This window comes from Gopherus evgoodei, chromosome 14 (assembly GCF_007399415.2).
Source record: "Gopherus evgoodei ecotype Sinaloan lineage chromosome 14, rGopEvg1_v1.p, whole genome shotgun sequence".
NCBI classification, from domain to species: Eukaryota; Metazoa; Chordata; order Testudines; family Testudinidae; genus Gopherus; species Gopherus evgoodei.
The window spans coordinates 23,444,287-23,459,052 of record NC_044335.1 but is presented as its reverse complement, the minus strand read 5'-3'; the positions used below and the strand labels follow the sequence as shown (position 1 = coordinate 23,459,052).

At 38.9% G+C, this 14,766-nt stretch overlaps 1 protein-coding gene across 2 annotated transcripts in view; it reads left to right on the top strand.

The window, feature by feature from the left end:
* Positions 1-14,766, top strand: part of DHX35 (DEAH-box helicase 35) — a 45,176-nt gene that overhangs the window by 21,171 nt on the left and 9,239 nt on the right. For both annotated transcript variants that reach the window (XM_030533241.1, XM_030533240.1), the window contains exons 11-20: positions 243-401; positions 1,736-1,946; positions 5,469-5,593; positions 6,762-6,816; positions 9,320-9,415; positions 10,765-10,859; positions 11,511-11,588; positions 12,934-13,063; positions 13,764-13,845; positions 14,620-14,691. In XM_030533241.1, the coding sequence (XP_030389101.1) occupies positions 243-401; positions 1,736-1,946; positions 5,469-5,593; positions 6,762-6,816; positions 9,320-9,415; positions 10,765-10,859; positions 11,511-11,588; positions 12,934-13,063; positions 13,764-13,845; positions 14,620-14,691 (1,103 nt within the window). The remainder of the gene's footprint in view (positions 1-242; positions 402-1,735; positions 1,947-5,468; positions 5,594-6,761; positions 6,817-9,319; positions 9,416-10,764; positions 10,860-11,510; positions 11,589-12,933; positions 13,064-13,763; positions 13,846-14,619; positions 14,692-14,766) is intronic.

Genomic DNA, 14,766 nt, shown 5'->3' with positions numbered 1-14,766 from the left:
CAGTTGGGTCCAAAATCTGAAGCTAAGGCAGTTCAGATGTCAGTATTGTTAACTATTTCACTCCTGATCAAAGCATAAAAGAGAGAAGAGGGATGATTGCAATATGAAGTTCTTCACAATCTAGTAACAAGATACTAGAGACAAACTTTGTGTGCACCTTTTTCTTATGCAACTGGGAGTGAGTTGTGCAATTTTATGGCTTAATCTCTATTGGTCTGTCTTCTGGTTTGATATGGTTCTAGGAGGAGGTGGAGACCATAGTTTCTATGCTAATAGAACAGGCTCGAGTCCTTTCTCGCTCTGGGATGAAGAAACACCTTCGAGTTCTTCCCATGTATGCTGGGCTGCCTTCCTCGGAGCAGATGAAAGTGTTTGAGAGAGTTTCACACAGTGTCAGAAAGGTAAGGCTGCCATATATAATACCGCTATAGTGCCTGTCATCCAGAAGGATTCCATAGCTCTTTATAGATTGTGTAGACACTGCCCACCCATTATTAGAATGAAGCAATCTCTGATTTTGCCCTAAGCAGTCTTTATGCACCGGCTATCATTGCCTATCAGTATAGAGGGAATCATTTCATGTTCAGCTACTGCAAACTCTTCTGGCTTCCCTCTATTTCTTCCAGCTTCTCAGTCTTCCCAAAATGTGATGGCTATAATAATCTTTCCCTACCATCCACCTGATCACTTTCTCCATTCATAAGTCTGGCTCCCCAGGTGTTTCTGCATTCACTTCAAGCTTCTCATCCTCTTCTTTAAAGTACTCTGCAATTGCATACTTTTCCAGTTGAGTTTCTTCCTTCAGTTTATACAGCTGAGACACTGTGTCAGTAATAAAAGGAGGCTTGGTGGGACACTGGGCTAATGCTCTAGAATTGGATCTGAAGAAATTAGTTAAAACTTGTTTGCACTTGTTTGACTCCTGTTAGGCTGTAAATGGACACTTTTCCACATCACAGAGCTACCTTGCAATTGGGAACAATTGGCTTTTCTGTTTAGGTGAGGCCTATGTCTGGAACTGAGATATATTGGCAGAACTGCCTGGGGTGAGCTATCATAGCTTTTACCTTTGCTTGGCTTTACCTACTGCTATATCATTCACTCACTGTTGGAGGGAGATGAGCAGTTGGAAAGTTGCCCTGATTGCTTATGAATCTGATACTGGTCAGCAACGACGAGAATTTAATTTTTGCTGTTTCAGATGAACTAAAAATTAAACTTCTCTGTACTCTGCTATAGCATTTTCTTGCAGCTCTGTACATCAAAGGTGACGAGTGTAACTTTAAAGGGAAACTGTCAGCTTAAATCAACCATCCCCATTTTTGTTGTTGTCACAAGTGACACCTGAGATTATAACAGACAGAAATTACAGAGAAACATTTTTCTCAGTTTTCAGTTTTTATTTGTTAGCACTTTGTATATAGTCAATTTCATGATTTTCCTTGTATCGACAGTTTCCCTGTGTTTTTGTTGGGAGAGAACAGCAGTTTAAATAGGAAAATGCTTGTAAAATCATAAAAATCGACAGATTTCAAGTTGTCAATATCTCATTAGTGTGATGTGAACTGCTTCATCTATGTATAACCTCTTTTTGCTCTCAGGTGCATTCCGTTTAGCTTCTTTAACTGAGTTATTTCGAAATTGTTCCTGTCAGAGTCCTATTGCACTGACTGCAAGTTTTAACAGTAATAGAAGTGGAAAGTCACAAAATAACTTTATGTTCTGATACGTGTAGGTGATAGTGGCCACCAACATTGCTGAGACATCTATCACAATTAATGGGATTGCATTTGTGATCGACTGTGGCTTTGTGAAGCTTCGGGCCTATAATCCAAAAACAGCAGTAGAATGCCTTGTGGTTGTCCCGGTATCTAAGGCATCAGCTGATCAGAGAGCAGGTCGTGCAGGCCGGAACCGTTCTGGAAAATGTTATAGACTTTACACAGGTAGGTGGTGTGTTGCACAGGAGATCTTGTTGTTGTGGGACTTACAGCTGGCTTTACCAGTTTCTTTTCACAAACATTAAATCATGAAGTAAAGAATTGGAATCTTATGTTTCAGCAGGAACTAGTGACTTCCTTTCACTACTCACATGGATTAGTTAACCCAGGTTTCTAAACACTACGGTCTTCACTGGCCTCAGACCCCTGTCTGGAAGTGATTCAGCATTTCTTAACAAGAAGTATAAGTCAGTTACATATATTCAATCAGTAATAAAACAAAACAGTAGCATATGATAAATGCATAGGTGAACTGATTGTCATTATTAAACGTTAACCTGGTGTTTATTTTACATTTTCTCATCTTGTGATGTGTGCTTGTGCTTCATTCTGGACACCAGTACAAATATTTTAGTTACAACAGCTTATAAAATTAGGTCTCTTCACATCCCACCAATTCACTCTTCCCACCGGATCTTCACCAGCAAAAGCCTCGCAGCATGATCTGAAAGTCAACGGATTTGTTGAACAGAGGCAAGAAGCAAATTCTATAGTTAACTTCTCACCGAGAATGCGCTGTCTCCATTTCGCTCACAATTAGATCAGGGTGATGTTAGTATAAAGTTCCTTGGCTAACGTTGATGGTCTTTGCATCATGCGGACATCATGGTAGTCATCCACCAGAGGCCTCATACTAGTAGGTGTTAATCAAATTCATCAAGTTCTGCTGTATTAAGTTGAACAATTACAAAGGAGCAAATATGTAATAAATAATTAAAACTTCGGGGCCAAATTTTCCAACAGCTTCAGAAAATCTTCCCCACAATATATGCAGGTCATACCCGATTGTATGCAAATAAACCCACCCATGCATGCATGTTATACAGGTTTATAGACATAGTACCCCATTTGTGCTGCACTTTCAGAGTCTCTGTAATTGAGGCCCTTTAATAACATGCAAAAGCAGGCTGATAGAGAGACATGCTGTGAGACCAGCAGTGATTGCAAACCTTTAAGTCTGCTTTAAGTCTGGACCACAAAGTCCACTAAGCAATGCATTCTTGTTGATATCTCTGGGCTGCTGTAGGCTGAGAATTTACTCCAACTCATTCTACCTATTTATCTGTTATGTTTTGTTCTGTATTATGTTTGAAAAGGCTCTTTCAGATACTGCGTCTACCAAAGACGTATGTCTGGAAATCATCCGAATAATTAAAGGTAAAATTCCCTGCTCAGGTGATTCCTCTTGCAACATTAGCTGTCATAAACAAATGCTTAGCTTGTTGAGGGAAGCTCAGTGAGGCTGGTGTAGTGAGATTAGTTGTTATAAATGATTCAGTCAGTCAGCTGGTAAGCTTCAAAAACCTGCAGTCTAAATACTTAGCTCTTGGCTATTTCCTCTTGTGAGGGAAGGCTTTTCAGTATAACAGTGTAGCTGCTTGCATGTTTCAGATTCCCTCTCGTTTTACTGAAGCTTTAAGATTTAAATAGGCCTAGTGTGTCTTTAAATTTCTAGGCTGTCAGCTACAGTTACAATTTTAAATGTAAACGTGGTCTATTCTGTGTATTTATGAGCGCACTGCTTGCAATCAGAGTACTACCATGGTTACTATTGTCTTAGTTCTAGCAAGAGGATATTCCAGCACTGTGTGGGAGTGAGAGTAGGGGGCACATGCTCTGTGTGTGGTTAAGATTAATTATCATAGTAAAGTTTATGTAATACCATATTAAAAGGCATCTTTCCAGTAGGCTGTCTGTACACTTCACTGTGTAGGCCTCTGGTTATGCTGGTCTGTGATTTAAAACACTCCATTGTTACAATGCATGTCTTGTTAACTGTAGAATGCTTTTCACTAGTGTAGCCCTCATTCCTTTGAAAATCAGATACATGTTCCCAGATTCCAGGGAACAGCCATATTGCGAGCTCTTTCTCATCTGTGATCCCAGATTGACTAATGACCTCTTCCATATCTGAAACAGCATGTAATGCGCTACCTGGGGAGACAATCAAAATAATACTGTGGATCCAAAGTCAATAAATCATAGTTCTTAGTATGTTTTATCAGTACTGCTACTTAGTATGCTCACTGGAGAGAGCAACTTTTCAAAATGATTTGTTCTTCTTTTGTGTTATTTCTAGCCATGTGCAAAGGCTTTGTCTTTTTTCTTATGTTGAACAAAGACTTCCTACCTCTTATCTATTTGTCCCACATTAACCAACTTTTGAGGATTGAGTGTACAGTGGGGTTGGTTGTACTCATATCTGTGCTAAATTATGTTATTGTAGCTTACTGTTGAATTCTGATGAGTTGATACAAATGTCCAGATGACTGCATACCTGGCTGAAGAAAGCACTTATGGCAGTCTAGAGTAGGAATTTTGAAGCAAAGATCTTTATTTGCATGTCAGTATACAATGTAGTTAGTGTTCCAGCATTTTTCATGGAAATGCCAATATCTGGACTCCGCACTCACAAGTATACTCCAAATCTTTCAAGGTATTACCAGAGTTTTTTTTGTATGTTGCATAATGGCTTAAACATCATGGCTATCGTCGTGATTTTTAAAGGGAGTAGTGCTGGCACAAATGTGTAAAGCTCTTATTGCATATGAGTTATTTTGTGGGCTGGGAGAGCCAGCTTAATTGATACTTTTAGCTAAGTCTTCACTGCAAAAAAGATTTGTTTTTTACATCAAAATAGTGAACCTGATGTAAAATCCTAATGGAGACAAGACGTAGGTAATTTTTACCTTGATGTAGCTACTTGCAGTCAGTACTGGGTGTGGACTATAGGTTTGATGAAGTCGCAGCATTAGAATGACAAGTTAACTGACTAATGTAAAATACAGCTTTTGTTGACCTTGTAGAAAATATTTTCCTGATTTGGGCCTTATAAGGAAAATATTTTAAAAAGGGCTCTGTAAAATAGCAAGTGGGGGTTAAAATACAAAAACCCAAATAGTAATGCTTTATATGCTTTTAAAGAACTCATTGCCCATGTATTAATAACAGGACCCTGAGTTATTCTTCCCAACGTGAACACATATTTTCCTCCTTGTAAAAAGCCTTTGCATGCATTTTTCCATTTAATAAAAATGTTTGCTTTCAGAATGTGTGCACACTTATTTGTTATTGTCTGACTGCTTAGAAACTCTTATCTGTTGAGAAATAAAGATTAAATATTTAGTTTTGAAAAATGTGTATAAAGTCATTGAAAAGTGAATTAAGAAGTATGTCAAATGTGGAACCTATCAAACCTGACAGTCCCTATTTAAATAGTTTTATTTTTATATTTAATAATAATTTTGCCAACTAGGATTCAAATCGCATAAATGGTGTGGTGAGAGGTATAAGTTTCTTTTATTTGACTTCCAGTCATTTTTGGTTCAGTTAGCACCTCAGCAGTATGTACACTCCCATTAACAATGCTAAACTGAAACTGGAGACAGTGAGAGGATATTGGCTCAATATAATCAGTGTTTGAATCTGAAACATGATCACATGGAGCTTTGACTTCTCCCCCCACAGAGGAAGACTTTGAGAAGTTGCCTCAATCTACCATTCCTGAGATGCAGCGCAGTAACCTGGCCCCTGTTATCCTGCAGCTGAAAGCTCTAGGGATAGACAACGTGCTCAGGTTCCCCTTCCTGTCTGTAAGTCCTGGATTCCTGTTTGAAATTCTGTATTACAAGGGTTGTCAAACTTCTTTATAGTGTGGACCACATAACAGAAATAGCTTGTTGAGCATCTCCTTTTCTATCTGTCTTATGGACCACCTCCTAATCAATATACCATTTGTAATCATGTAAAGTTCCTGTGGTAGCTACAGTAGTGGCTTATGTGATTGGTTGGCTCTTCCTTGTTTCCTGTTGATTCTACAGCTATCCAGGCTCTTCTTTGCAATAAAGTTCCTGGATGCCTATAGATGCACCTGGAAACCAAGACAAAGATCCCATATTAAGTGACCTACCTGTTCTCTGTGGACCATCAGCAAGTGCTGTACAGACATCTGAGGCCCAGAAGTCATTGTTTGCTAACCAATACTCTGTTACTTTGGAAGAAGCAATTGATGGCCTAATATTGTGTTGTGGAGGAGTATCAAATTTCCATGATTCTGCCAGCACTACTGAAATGCCACTATTTTTAGACTGTTGTACAGTTTGTATTTGAGAACAAAGAATGAGCAAGAATGACTTTGAATAACTTAGAAGGCGAAACCCCTCAATTTGTCTGAAGTAGAATTGTGGAGGCCTTTCCGTGAAGTGGAGAAAAAGATAAATCAACAGTATCAAGCCTCTGCACTTACTTTAATTTTTATTAACTAATCGCAAGTAGCAATCATTAGACTTTGTTTAGTGAATCTCCTTGTAATGTTTCCAGTTACATCTGCGTTGATAAACCCAACACAACAGAACTTAAATTGAGAGAATTCAGGAAGCAATTGGTCTGACACTGTAATAGTATCACTATGTTGGACAATTCAAGTTTGTGTTTTTAGCTTGGACTTATTCCATGTGGTCACAGGATCTTGAGAGCATCATAGTGGGATGCGGGAACCTGGAGAGGGTTTTCAGTTGTGGGTCTAATGACCCAGGCTGGTCAGTTGAGGACATCAGGTGATGCTCTGAGACATCTTCTACCATCTGTAGGAGCAGGCTGGGGGAAAATACTGCATCTGGGAAAAAGGGACTATAGAGGGCTTGAATTGGTGCCTTTGAGGCAGGAATACTCCTTGAAGAAGGACGGACTTAAAAATTCTCACTAGGAAACTTCATGTATTCCCATATCAGTGACAGCTTAAAAAAGTTTTTTTCTTTACAGCCGCCCCCTGCGCAGTCTATGGTGCAAGCATTAGAGCTGCTGTATGCTTTAGGAGGTGAGCATGCTACACTTTCATTGTTGTATTTATAGTCTGTTAGTAAAGAACAAATCCAAATCAATGTGTATTTTACAGAGTCCTTTTTTTAATGTGTGTGTGGGTATTAACTTGAATATTAACCAGATCTTTATTTTCGAGAATACTATTTGTATTATATTCTATTGTGGTCTCAGTCCAAGACTTTGTCAATGTACCTCAGTCTTGACTTGTAAGTATCTTCTATTCCCTTTCCAAACAAGAATACCCCAGGAGTTTTAAAAAGGCTGTAAAATCTCATGCACAGAGAATAAACATAAGCCAGTCTTTAAGTGCTTTCAGAGTGGTACCTGTGTTGGTCTGTATCAGCAAAAACAATTTATTTGTTAGTCTCTAAGGTGCCACAAGTACTCCTCTTTAACTGCTGTGATTTAGGAAGGAAATATTATTCCATTATTGTCTATTGCATAGTTTTGTGCACTTGCCTCTGAAGCATCTGATATGTGCCACTGTCAGAGATGGCATACTGAGATAGATGGACCACTGGTCTGGCTCGCAATGGCAGTTCTTGTGTTCCTGATTTTACAATATTATGAAGTGCTCATTAGGAACTAGGTTGGGGATACTAAGTTGATCAGTACCTAAAGTTAGGCACTTAAATTGACATTTGTTCACTTGGATAAATTGCTTGGCACTGAAGTTTTTAATTGGTACAGTGAATATGTCTTTCATTTTGTGTTGCATGCTACAACAGTAACAGAAACTTGTAATTTTTCCAGTAAAAAGATACCACCTTCACACTCGCATTAAGAACTTTTGATAAGAAAGCTAGGGAGTAAAACAAAACAAAAACATACCTGTCCTCATTTCAGAAGTATCCGAAACAAAGACTGTGTGCTTCCCAGTTGAAACATCGGGAAGAGGGCAGTAAGTTTGAAATACATTGTGCAGGCTTCTGCGGCTCCAAGAGGCTTGTGTTTGTTTTTTCCTTGTACTCATGGGTGTTATACTGTGACATACAGCATTAGAGCTGTAAGTTCTTTTGTGGCCATGGTTTTCCATGTGCTCATTCCGTTCAGTGAAAAGAGGAGGAGAGAGTTTTCACCTATGAGGTAGTTGATTGTTGGCAACCCTTTTGAGCTGAGAACCAGTGCTCTCTCATTGGCTCAGAAGTGTAATGCAAGGGTAGATACACAGCAAAACCACCTTAGAGAGGACTGAAACTGAGAGGGAGATAAGATCCCTGATTAGCTCTTTGGTGTTCTGCCAAAAATCCTGCACCCTTGGACAGAATCGCAGAAAGGTGCAGAGATGTTTCCCACATGTTTTCTAGAAGCGCAAGAAATGCTGCTCACGCTGCCATTCCGCTTGGAGCAGGTTGTGTGTTTTGTTCAGATTCAAATTGATACTCTCAGATATCCAAGGGATTTTTTGTTTTTATTTTGGAGGCAGTAACTGCAAAGTTAAAGTTGTGTTGGTGTCTGCAGTTACAATAGGGATTAAATCCCTTTTTTATGTGAGTAAACTGACGTTTAGCTGCACATTTATATTATTCTTGATGCTCCCTGCAGTAAAAATAAGCCCATTCATGGATCAGGACCCCGTGGTGCTAGGCATGGTACAAATACCAAACAAACGATAATCCCTGCCCCAAAGAGCTCACAATCTAAGTAACTAGTTCTTCGGGTAGAGAATGAATTTTAGTTGTTCAGGTAGAGAGTACTTAGACTGTAAGCTACAAGTCTTTTCTTTTTGTAAAATGACATAACGCTGTGCTCAGTAATAATAATTTGAAAATCAAACTGTCATCCTTCTGTTCTGTGCATCATCACCAACAGCCATCATTCTGGAGCTAGAATGTAGCTGCTGATTTAGCTACTGATGCATGAGGCAGAACAGATTGCAGCTGACTTTTCCTGTAGCTGGAATAGGCACGATAGTGCTGATATTATATTATTTTTGTCAATGAGCCACGTAGATATAACTGAGAAAAATGGCACCCTATCACCCCAGAGACTTGTTCTGTATCTGCTAGCCAAACCCAATCTTTTCCTCTCTTATCAATGCTCTTTTTTTCTAATAACTTGGAAGCAAATTCCAAAAGAGTAGGTGGAAGTTTTGTTACACAACCTACTTTGCAGGGTTAAATGGTTTCCAAATGGTGTATACAAAATGCATTACAAAATGTATCTCTGTGACCATTGTATTGCTGCATTGACCTTGGTGGTTCCATATATCCTGAATTACTAGAGGTGCCAGTAGAACTTAGTCATGGATTGTGTGGCTTGTGTGTCTGCAAGAAGCTAGTGTTTATGTAAATATAGTGTTTGCTTAAAAGTACTGAGGACTCATGGGAAAGTTAATGGGTATTTATAAGAGCCTCCCGATTTCCCAGTTGGATACTTGCTAGCTCAACAAGCTTTTTTGTGAGTTTCTGCTACATATTAGCTGATAGCACAAAGATTAAGGTAATTTTCTATGCTATTTTGGTCTGCTTTCTGAATACTTAGTATTATTCTTGCAGGTCTGGATAAACATTGTCGCCTAACAGAACCTCTTGGTATGAGAATAGCAGAGTTCCCTTTGAACCCTATGTTTGCAAAGATGCTGTTGGAATCAGGTCGGTAAAAGGCAAGGTGCTATCAATAGTCTTGTGTTGTGTATAAGATACTGTCCACCCAGGGACAATAATATTTAGTGTATCTAAAAGAAGCTATAGTCAATTTTGGTGTGATACATAGTTAAGAGGTCAAGAAACCGTTTGATACCATAAGTGCATCCCACGGGCCCTCCTGTAATCTTAACTTCAGAGTTAGTCTATCTAGTATAACATGGCATATTTATATTCATGACCCGCAAGTATTGCACCAATGTACCTTAAAGGGTTTGAAAGTGATTGGTCCCCATGCCAGCAGAAAAATGCTTTGGGGTGGTTGTGCTTTTGGATCAGGGCAACATCTTTTACAGAGTTGTTCAGCTTCCACAAGGTTACCTCTTAGGTAATAAACAATAAATAGTAGTTCCCAACTGCAGGGCTCAGTGGTATAATATGAGGCCACAATCCTGCAAAGACTCATGCACATGCTTAATTTTATGCATGGAAAGTAATCCTATTGGAGTTAATGGGACTAGTTCTGAGGATAATTTTAAGAACAAGTATGAGTCTTTGCAGCGCAGCGAGTTAGTGCTTTAACCTCTGATTTCTAATTACCTGGTTTGAAGTGCTTACTAAGGCCACCAGTGAAATAAGTTTATCTTCAGTTAAGTCTCCAGTGAAAATATGTATTCATCACAGAACCAACATACATTTCTTCACAGTTCATGCCCTGTTCTCAAGGACTGAAATATAGAGAATGGGGGATATTAGCAAAGCTGTGTGTTGGAGTGAATCTGCCCACACTGTACTGCAGGCAGAGCTGCTTTTTGATATCTTTCACAAGCTTCATAATTTGCCAAGTTCTCTTTTAAGGAAAAGAAGGAACAAACCTTTTTAAGAAAAGTTGTTTTTAATGTATGCCCAGTACATACAAGCATACTTTGTAACAAAGGCCTCTCTTAAATATGTAAAAAATCATGCATATTCTTTATTTCTGTACTCTAAGTGCAGACAAAAACGTAACAGGCATTTGCCAGTCCTTGATTCTAAGGTCAGTGTATGACAACATGCAGATGCGATGGCACAGCTGATTGCATGTATCTGATTGCTGCTGCAGGGACTGAGTGATCCACTGCTGAGAAATTCCTAAATGTCCCCCCTCCAACTCCCCATCATATCTTACAAAAAGGGGCTTTTTATCAGCAAAGACCTCCTTTGCAATGAAATAAGGGTCCCCCCCCCATCGTTGCTGTAAAATACTTTCTTCTGGAAAATCTAAGGGTAAATTTCTCCTTCCTTTTTTTATGATATTATTTATGTTTCATAATCCTGGAAGCAAGAAACTTTATTTTCTTTCACCACTTATTTTACAGGAAACTTTGGCTGCTCCCAAGAGATCTTGAGCATTGCTGCCATGATGCAGATTCAGAACATCTTTCTGTTCCCTCCAAACCAAAAGGCTCAGGCTGTAAGTTCGGTCTCATAATTTTCTTCACTTAATCCGCATCTTTGAGTGTCTGCCAACTCTGCTATTAATATCCATTAGGAACATGTAAAGTCTGACGTGCTAGCATGGAAGTGAGGTTTTCTGTCCATGCCAATACTGTTTAGTAATGGAGAAAGGGGAAGCTGCATGGTAGTGAAACCTGCAGACAGTCCTTGGCTAACGATGGAGGCCTTGTACTACAGAAGGTTAGGAAAGTGTTTGGAAATGTTAGGATCATAAGTTGATATTAGTCCATTTTGGGGTGCATAGAAAGGAAGATTGTCCGTTTTGAACTTCCCTTTGAGAGAAAAAAGTAAATTTATTTTCAGGCTGATAAAATTATTTAATATGAAATGGTTAACTCAAAGGTAGAAATCCTGCTGAGTCTAACCTTACACACAGTAAGTAAATCCCGTTTCCTTTGTGCAAACGAGTTTTAATTTCAGTTTTAGAGTTCTGCCTTGAAAATATAGTATGTTGGATAGCGAAACATGCATATCAGGTGCAAGGGAGAAGTGTTACATGATAAGAGTTAAAGGTCACTAAATACTCAAAACAGTAAAAACTGAGGGCAGCGACCTTTGAAAAAAAACTAATTTCTATATAAAAAAAAATGTCTTCTCTTTTTTCCAGATCAGGAAACACAGAAAATTTGCTGTGGAAGAGGGAGATCATCTCACTATGCTTAATGTTTATGAAGCTTTTATTAAAGTAAGCAGGTTAGAGTGCAGGTGGATTCCTGAGGATGAGGAAGGGGAGAGGGTGGGTTCCAGTGGTTTTAATGCCTGATGCTCAAAACTAATGGCAAGTCTACGCTACAAACCCTATTTCAGCGCAGCTGCAGTGTGTCTGGTGAAGATGCTCTATGCTGACAGGGGAATGCTCTCCTATCAGCATAATTACTTCACCTCTGCAAAAGTCAGAAGCTATGTCAGAAGGAGAGCATCTCCCCCGACACAGCACCAGTGTGGACAGTGCCTAGGTTGCTGTAACTTGTCACTTGGGGGTGTGTGTCTTTCACACTGCTGAGCAATGTAAGTTAGAGCGACTTAAGCATTAGTATAGACCTGCTATAAAAATCCTAGAAGCTTGAGCCTATGTAAGCTATGGACCAAGTGTCTAATATACTTTTTTGTTTAATTAATTAACGGCTACATTTGTCACAGATGCTCACATAATCCCACTGTGTTGGCAAGACGTAAAGTCTGTGGCTGTGTAAGGCACAGGCCCTTAACTGTAACCTCCATATCTTCAGTTATCCTGGGACATTCAAAGGAACATGGGAAATTCCTGTTCTCGTTTACTGTCTGTTGATAGTTTTGAATTTCAATGAAAGTTGGGCACCTAACTCCTGCAGGCTGCTTTTGAAAATCCCATCCCTAATCATTATATAAAGTCTTGTCAATGGCTTAAAGTGCTTGGTGATTGGTGAGGTTTAATTGAAATCTTAGTGCTTGTCTAAATACTCAGGTTGTACATCCTTAACTATACCAGGATAGTACATGTGCTGGGAAAGGTAATAAGCTATACTAATGTAAGGCACGTATATAACTGTGTCTGCACTAGGAGCTCTACCCTAACTGAAGTTGTTACACTGTTACAAAAATTGTGTATATAGACCAGGCCTTAAATGTATTTTGAACTGATTATCTTTGTGCGTATTGGAAAACAAAGTACAGAGATGTCTACTTATGTCTTGGGCCAAAAAAAAAAAAAAGACTCAGATTTAATTTATACTGAGATGAAGCACTTTTATGTGATCGTATGAAATAGCTGACACTGTTCTCCCCCACCACATCCCAAGAAATGAGTCAAATATATTAGGAAATAAGTGCTGGAAATGAGTTTATGAACTGGAAGCCATTATTTCTATTTGAAATACAGTGTGCAGGCAGTAGCAGTTCATATGCATACTGGCTGCAGTTAACTTCCCACTGCAAATCGATAAATACCAGAACACAACACAGTGGTTGGGGAACAGAACTAGATTACACTTTGCAGTAGGGAGATTTACTGTGGCATTTGTAACTGTTCTTGTATTGTTGTTGCTATACAGCACAGCAAGAGTTCTCAGTGGTGTCAGGAACACTTTCTAAACTACAAAGGGCTTGTCAGAGCAACCACTGTGAGGGAGCAGCTGAAAAAGCTTCTTGTCAAATTTAAAGTACCAAAGAAATCCAGTGAAGGTAGGAGCCGCTGAATGAGGATTTGTGTGTCATACCTGTTGGAGTTTATCTGAATATTGAGTCACCCGTCAGTTTATTTTCTTACTACATTCAAGAAATACTGTTGTCTTGTCAGCCTAAAAATAATGTATGTTAAATAAAACTGAGATTTCAAAATATACTTTTCCAGAGCATCACTTGAGCCCATTTTTACAATTAGAATTTCTTCAAACCTTGGTGGCTTAATTGATAGCAGCAGCGTTGTGTAGTGGTAATTAATAATAACTTCATAGATAAAACCTAATGAGAGATTTTCACGCACCCCCCATTTATACCTTTGAAAATCTCTCATTACGATCAAGGCATTGTATAAACATTTTAGAGCTGATTTTCAGTTGTGCTGAATACCCCTAGCTCCTGTTGATTTCAGTTGGAGTTGCAAGTGCTCACCACCTCTAAAAATCACTCTGCAACCACTTAATCCTCATAGTACCCTGTGAGATTGCTACGATTGGTACTATCTCCAGGGGAGGTACTCTGGCACCTTTGTTTTTTACATAGTAATTGAGATTTATTGTGAAACTGGAGAGAGGGAAATAAAGAATCCTGAGTCTCTTGCTTTTGATGACAGAGCAGTATTTAGGAGATTTTTTTGTCATTGCGTCAGCTCTTAGTTTATCAAATACATTTTGCAGAATAACATGTCAATTCTCTTCTTTAGGTGACCCAGATCCTGTTCTGAGGTGTATCGTTTCTGGATTCTTTGCTAATGCAGCTAAATGCCACTCCACTGGAGCTTACAGGTAAAATATGTATGTAGATCTATATAATTCCTTAGAACTGTCCTTTTATTTAGCATGCTTCTGTGAATTGACAGATCTGGATAGTCAACAAACAGATGCTGCTCTAGATAGACAAGCAAGAAAAGTTTTGTTGTCTCATTAAATTAACAAGGTCTTGCAGTGTCACATGTAACAGTTTCCAAATGCTGTTTGCTTGTTTATCACCTCTCTTGTTGATGACAGTTAGTAAGGTTGATAGAGGGGAATTGTTAATAGTTACTAACTAACGTGCTAATGTGAGCAGGAACTATAAATGCTTCAATTCCATAGCACCTCCAGTTCACCTTAATCCAAGCCTGCAGGACCTTGTTCTTGTGATTTGGGCAGAAAACCATTCAGTGTTAGGGTTTATCTACACATGAAAAGTATTTTGGAATGATGTAGGGTATGAATTTAAAGTGAATTAATTATTCCTGATGAACTCCATTTGTTGATATTCATATTTTGGAATAAGAATGTCTATAAATGGAGTTAATCAATCAGGAATAACTCCTCCTGTAGACAAACCCATAGAATGATAACTCCAAACTTTTTCATTGGTGTCTTGGCCAGAATTTGGGCCTGATCTCTGCAACTGAAAGGCCAGTGCATTAGCTTTGCACCTCTTTACCTTGCTCCAGCTCTTTCAGTACTCAAATTTATTAGCATTTTGACTGGGGCTGAAAGGTCACCAATAAATAAATTTTAAGAATAAATTTGCAATTGCTAAATTTGAAATAATACCCTCTTTTCAAGGACTATCCGTGATGACCAGGAACTGCACATCCATCCCACCTCAGTGCTGTATGCAGAGAAACCTCCTCGCTGGTAAGCTAGAGCTGGTTTCATTTGTCTGCCTAGATCAGGAGGCACTCCACATCAGGCATTGTTAGGAGATTCCCA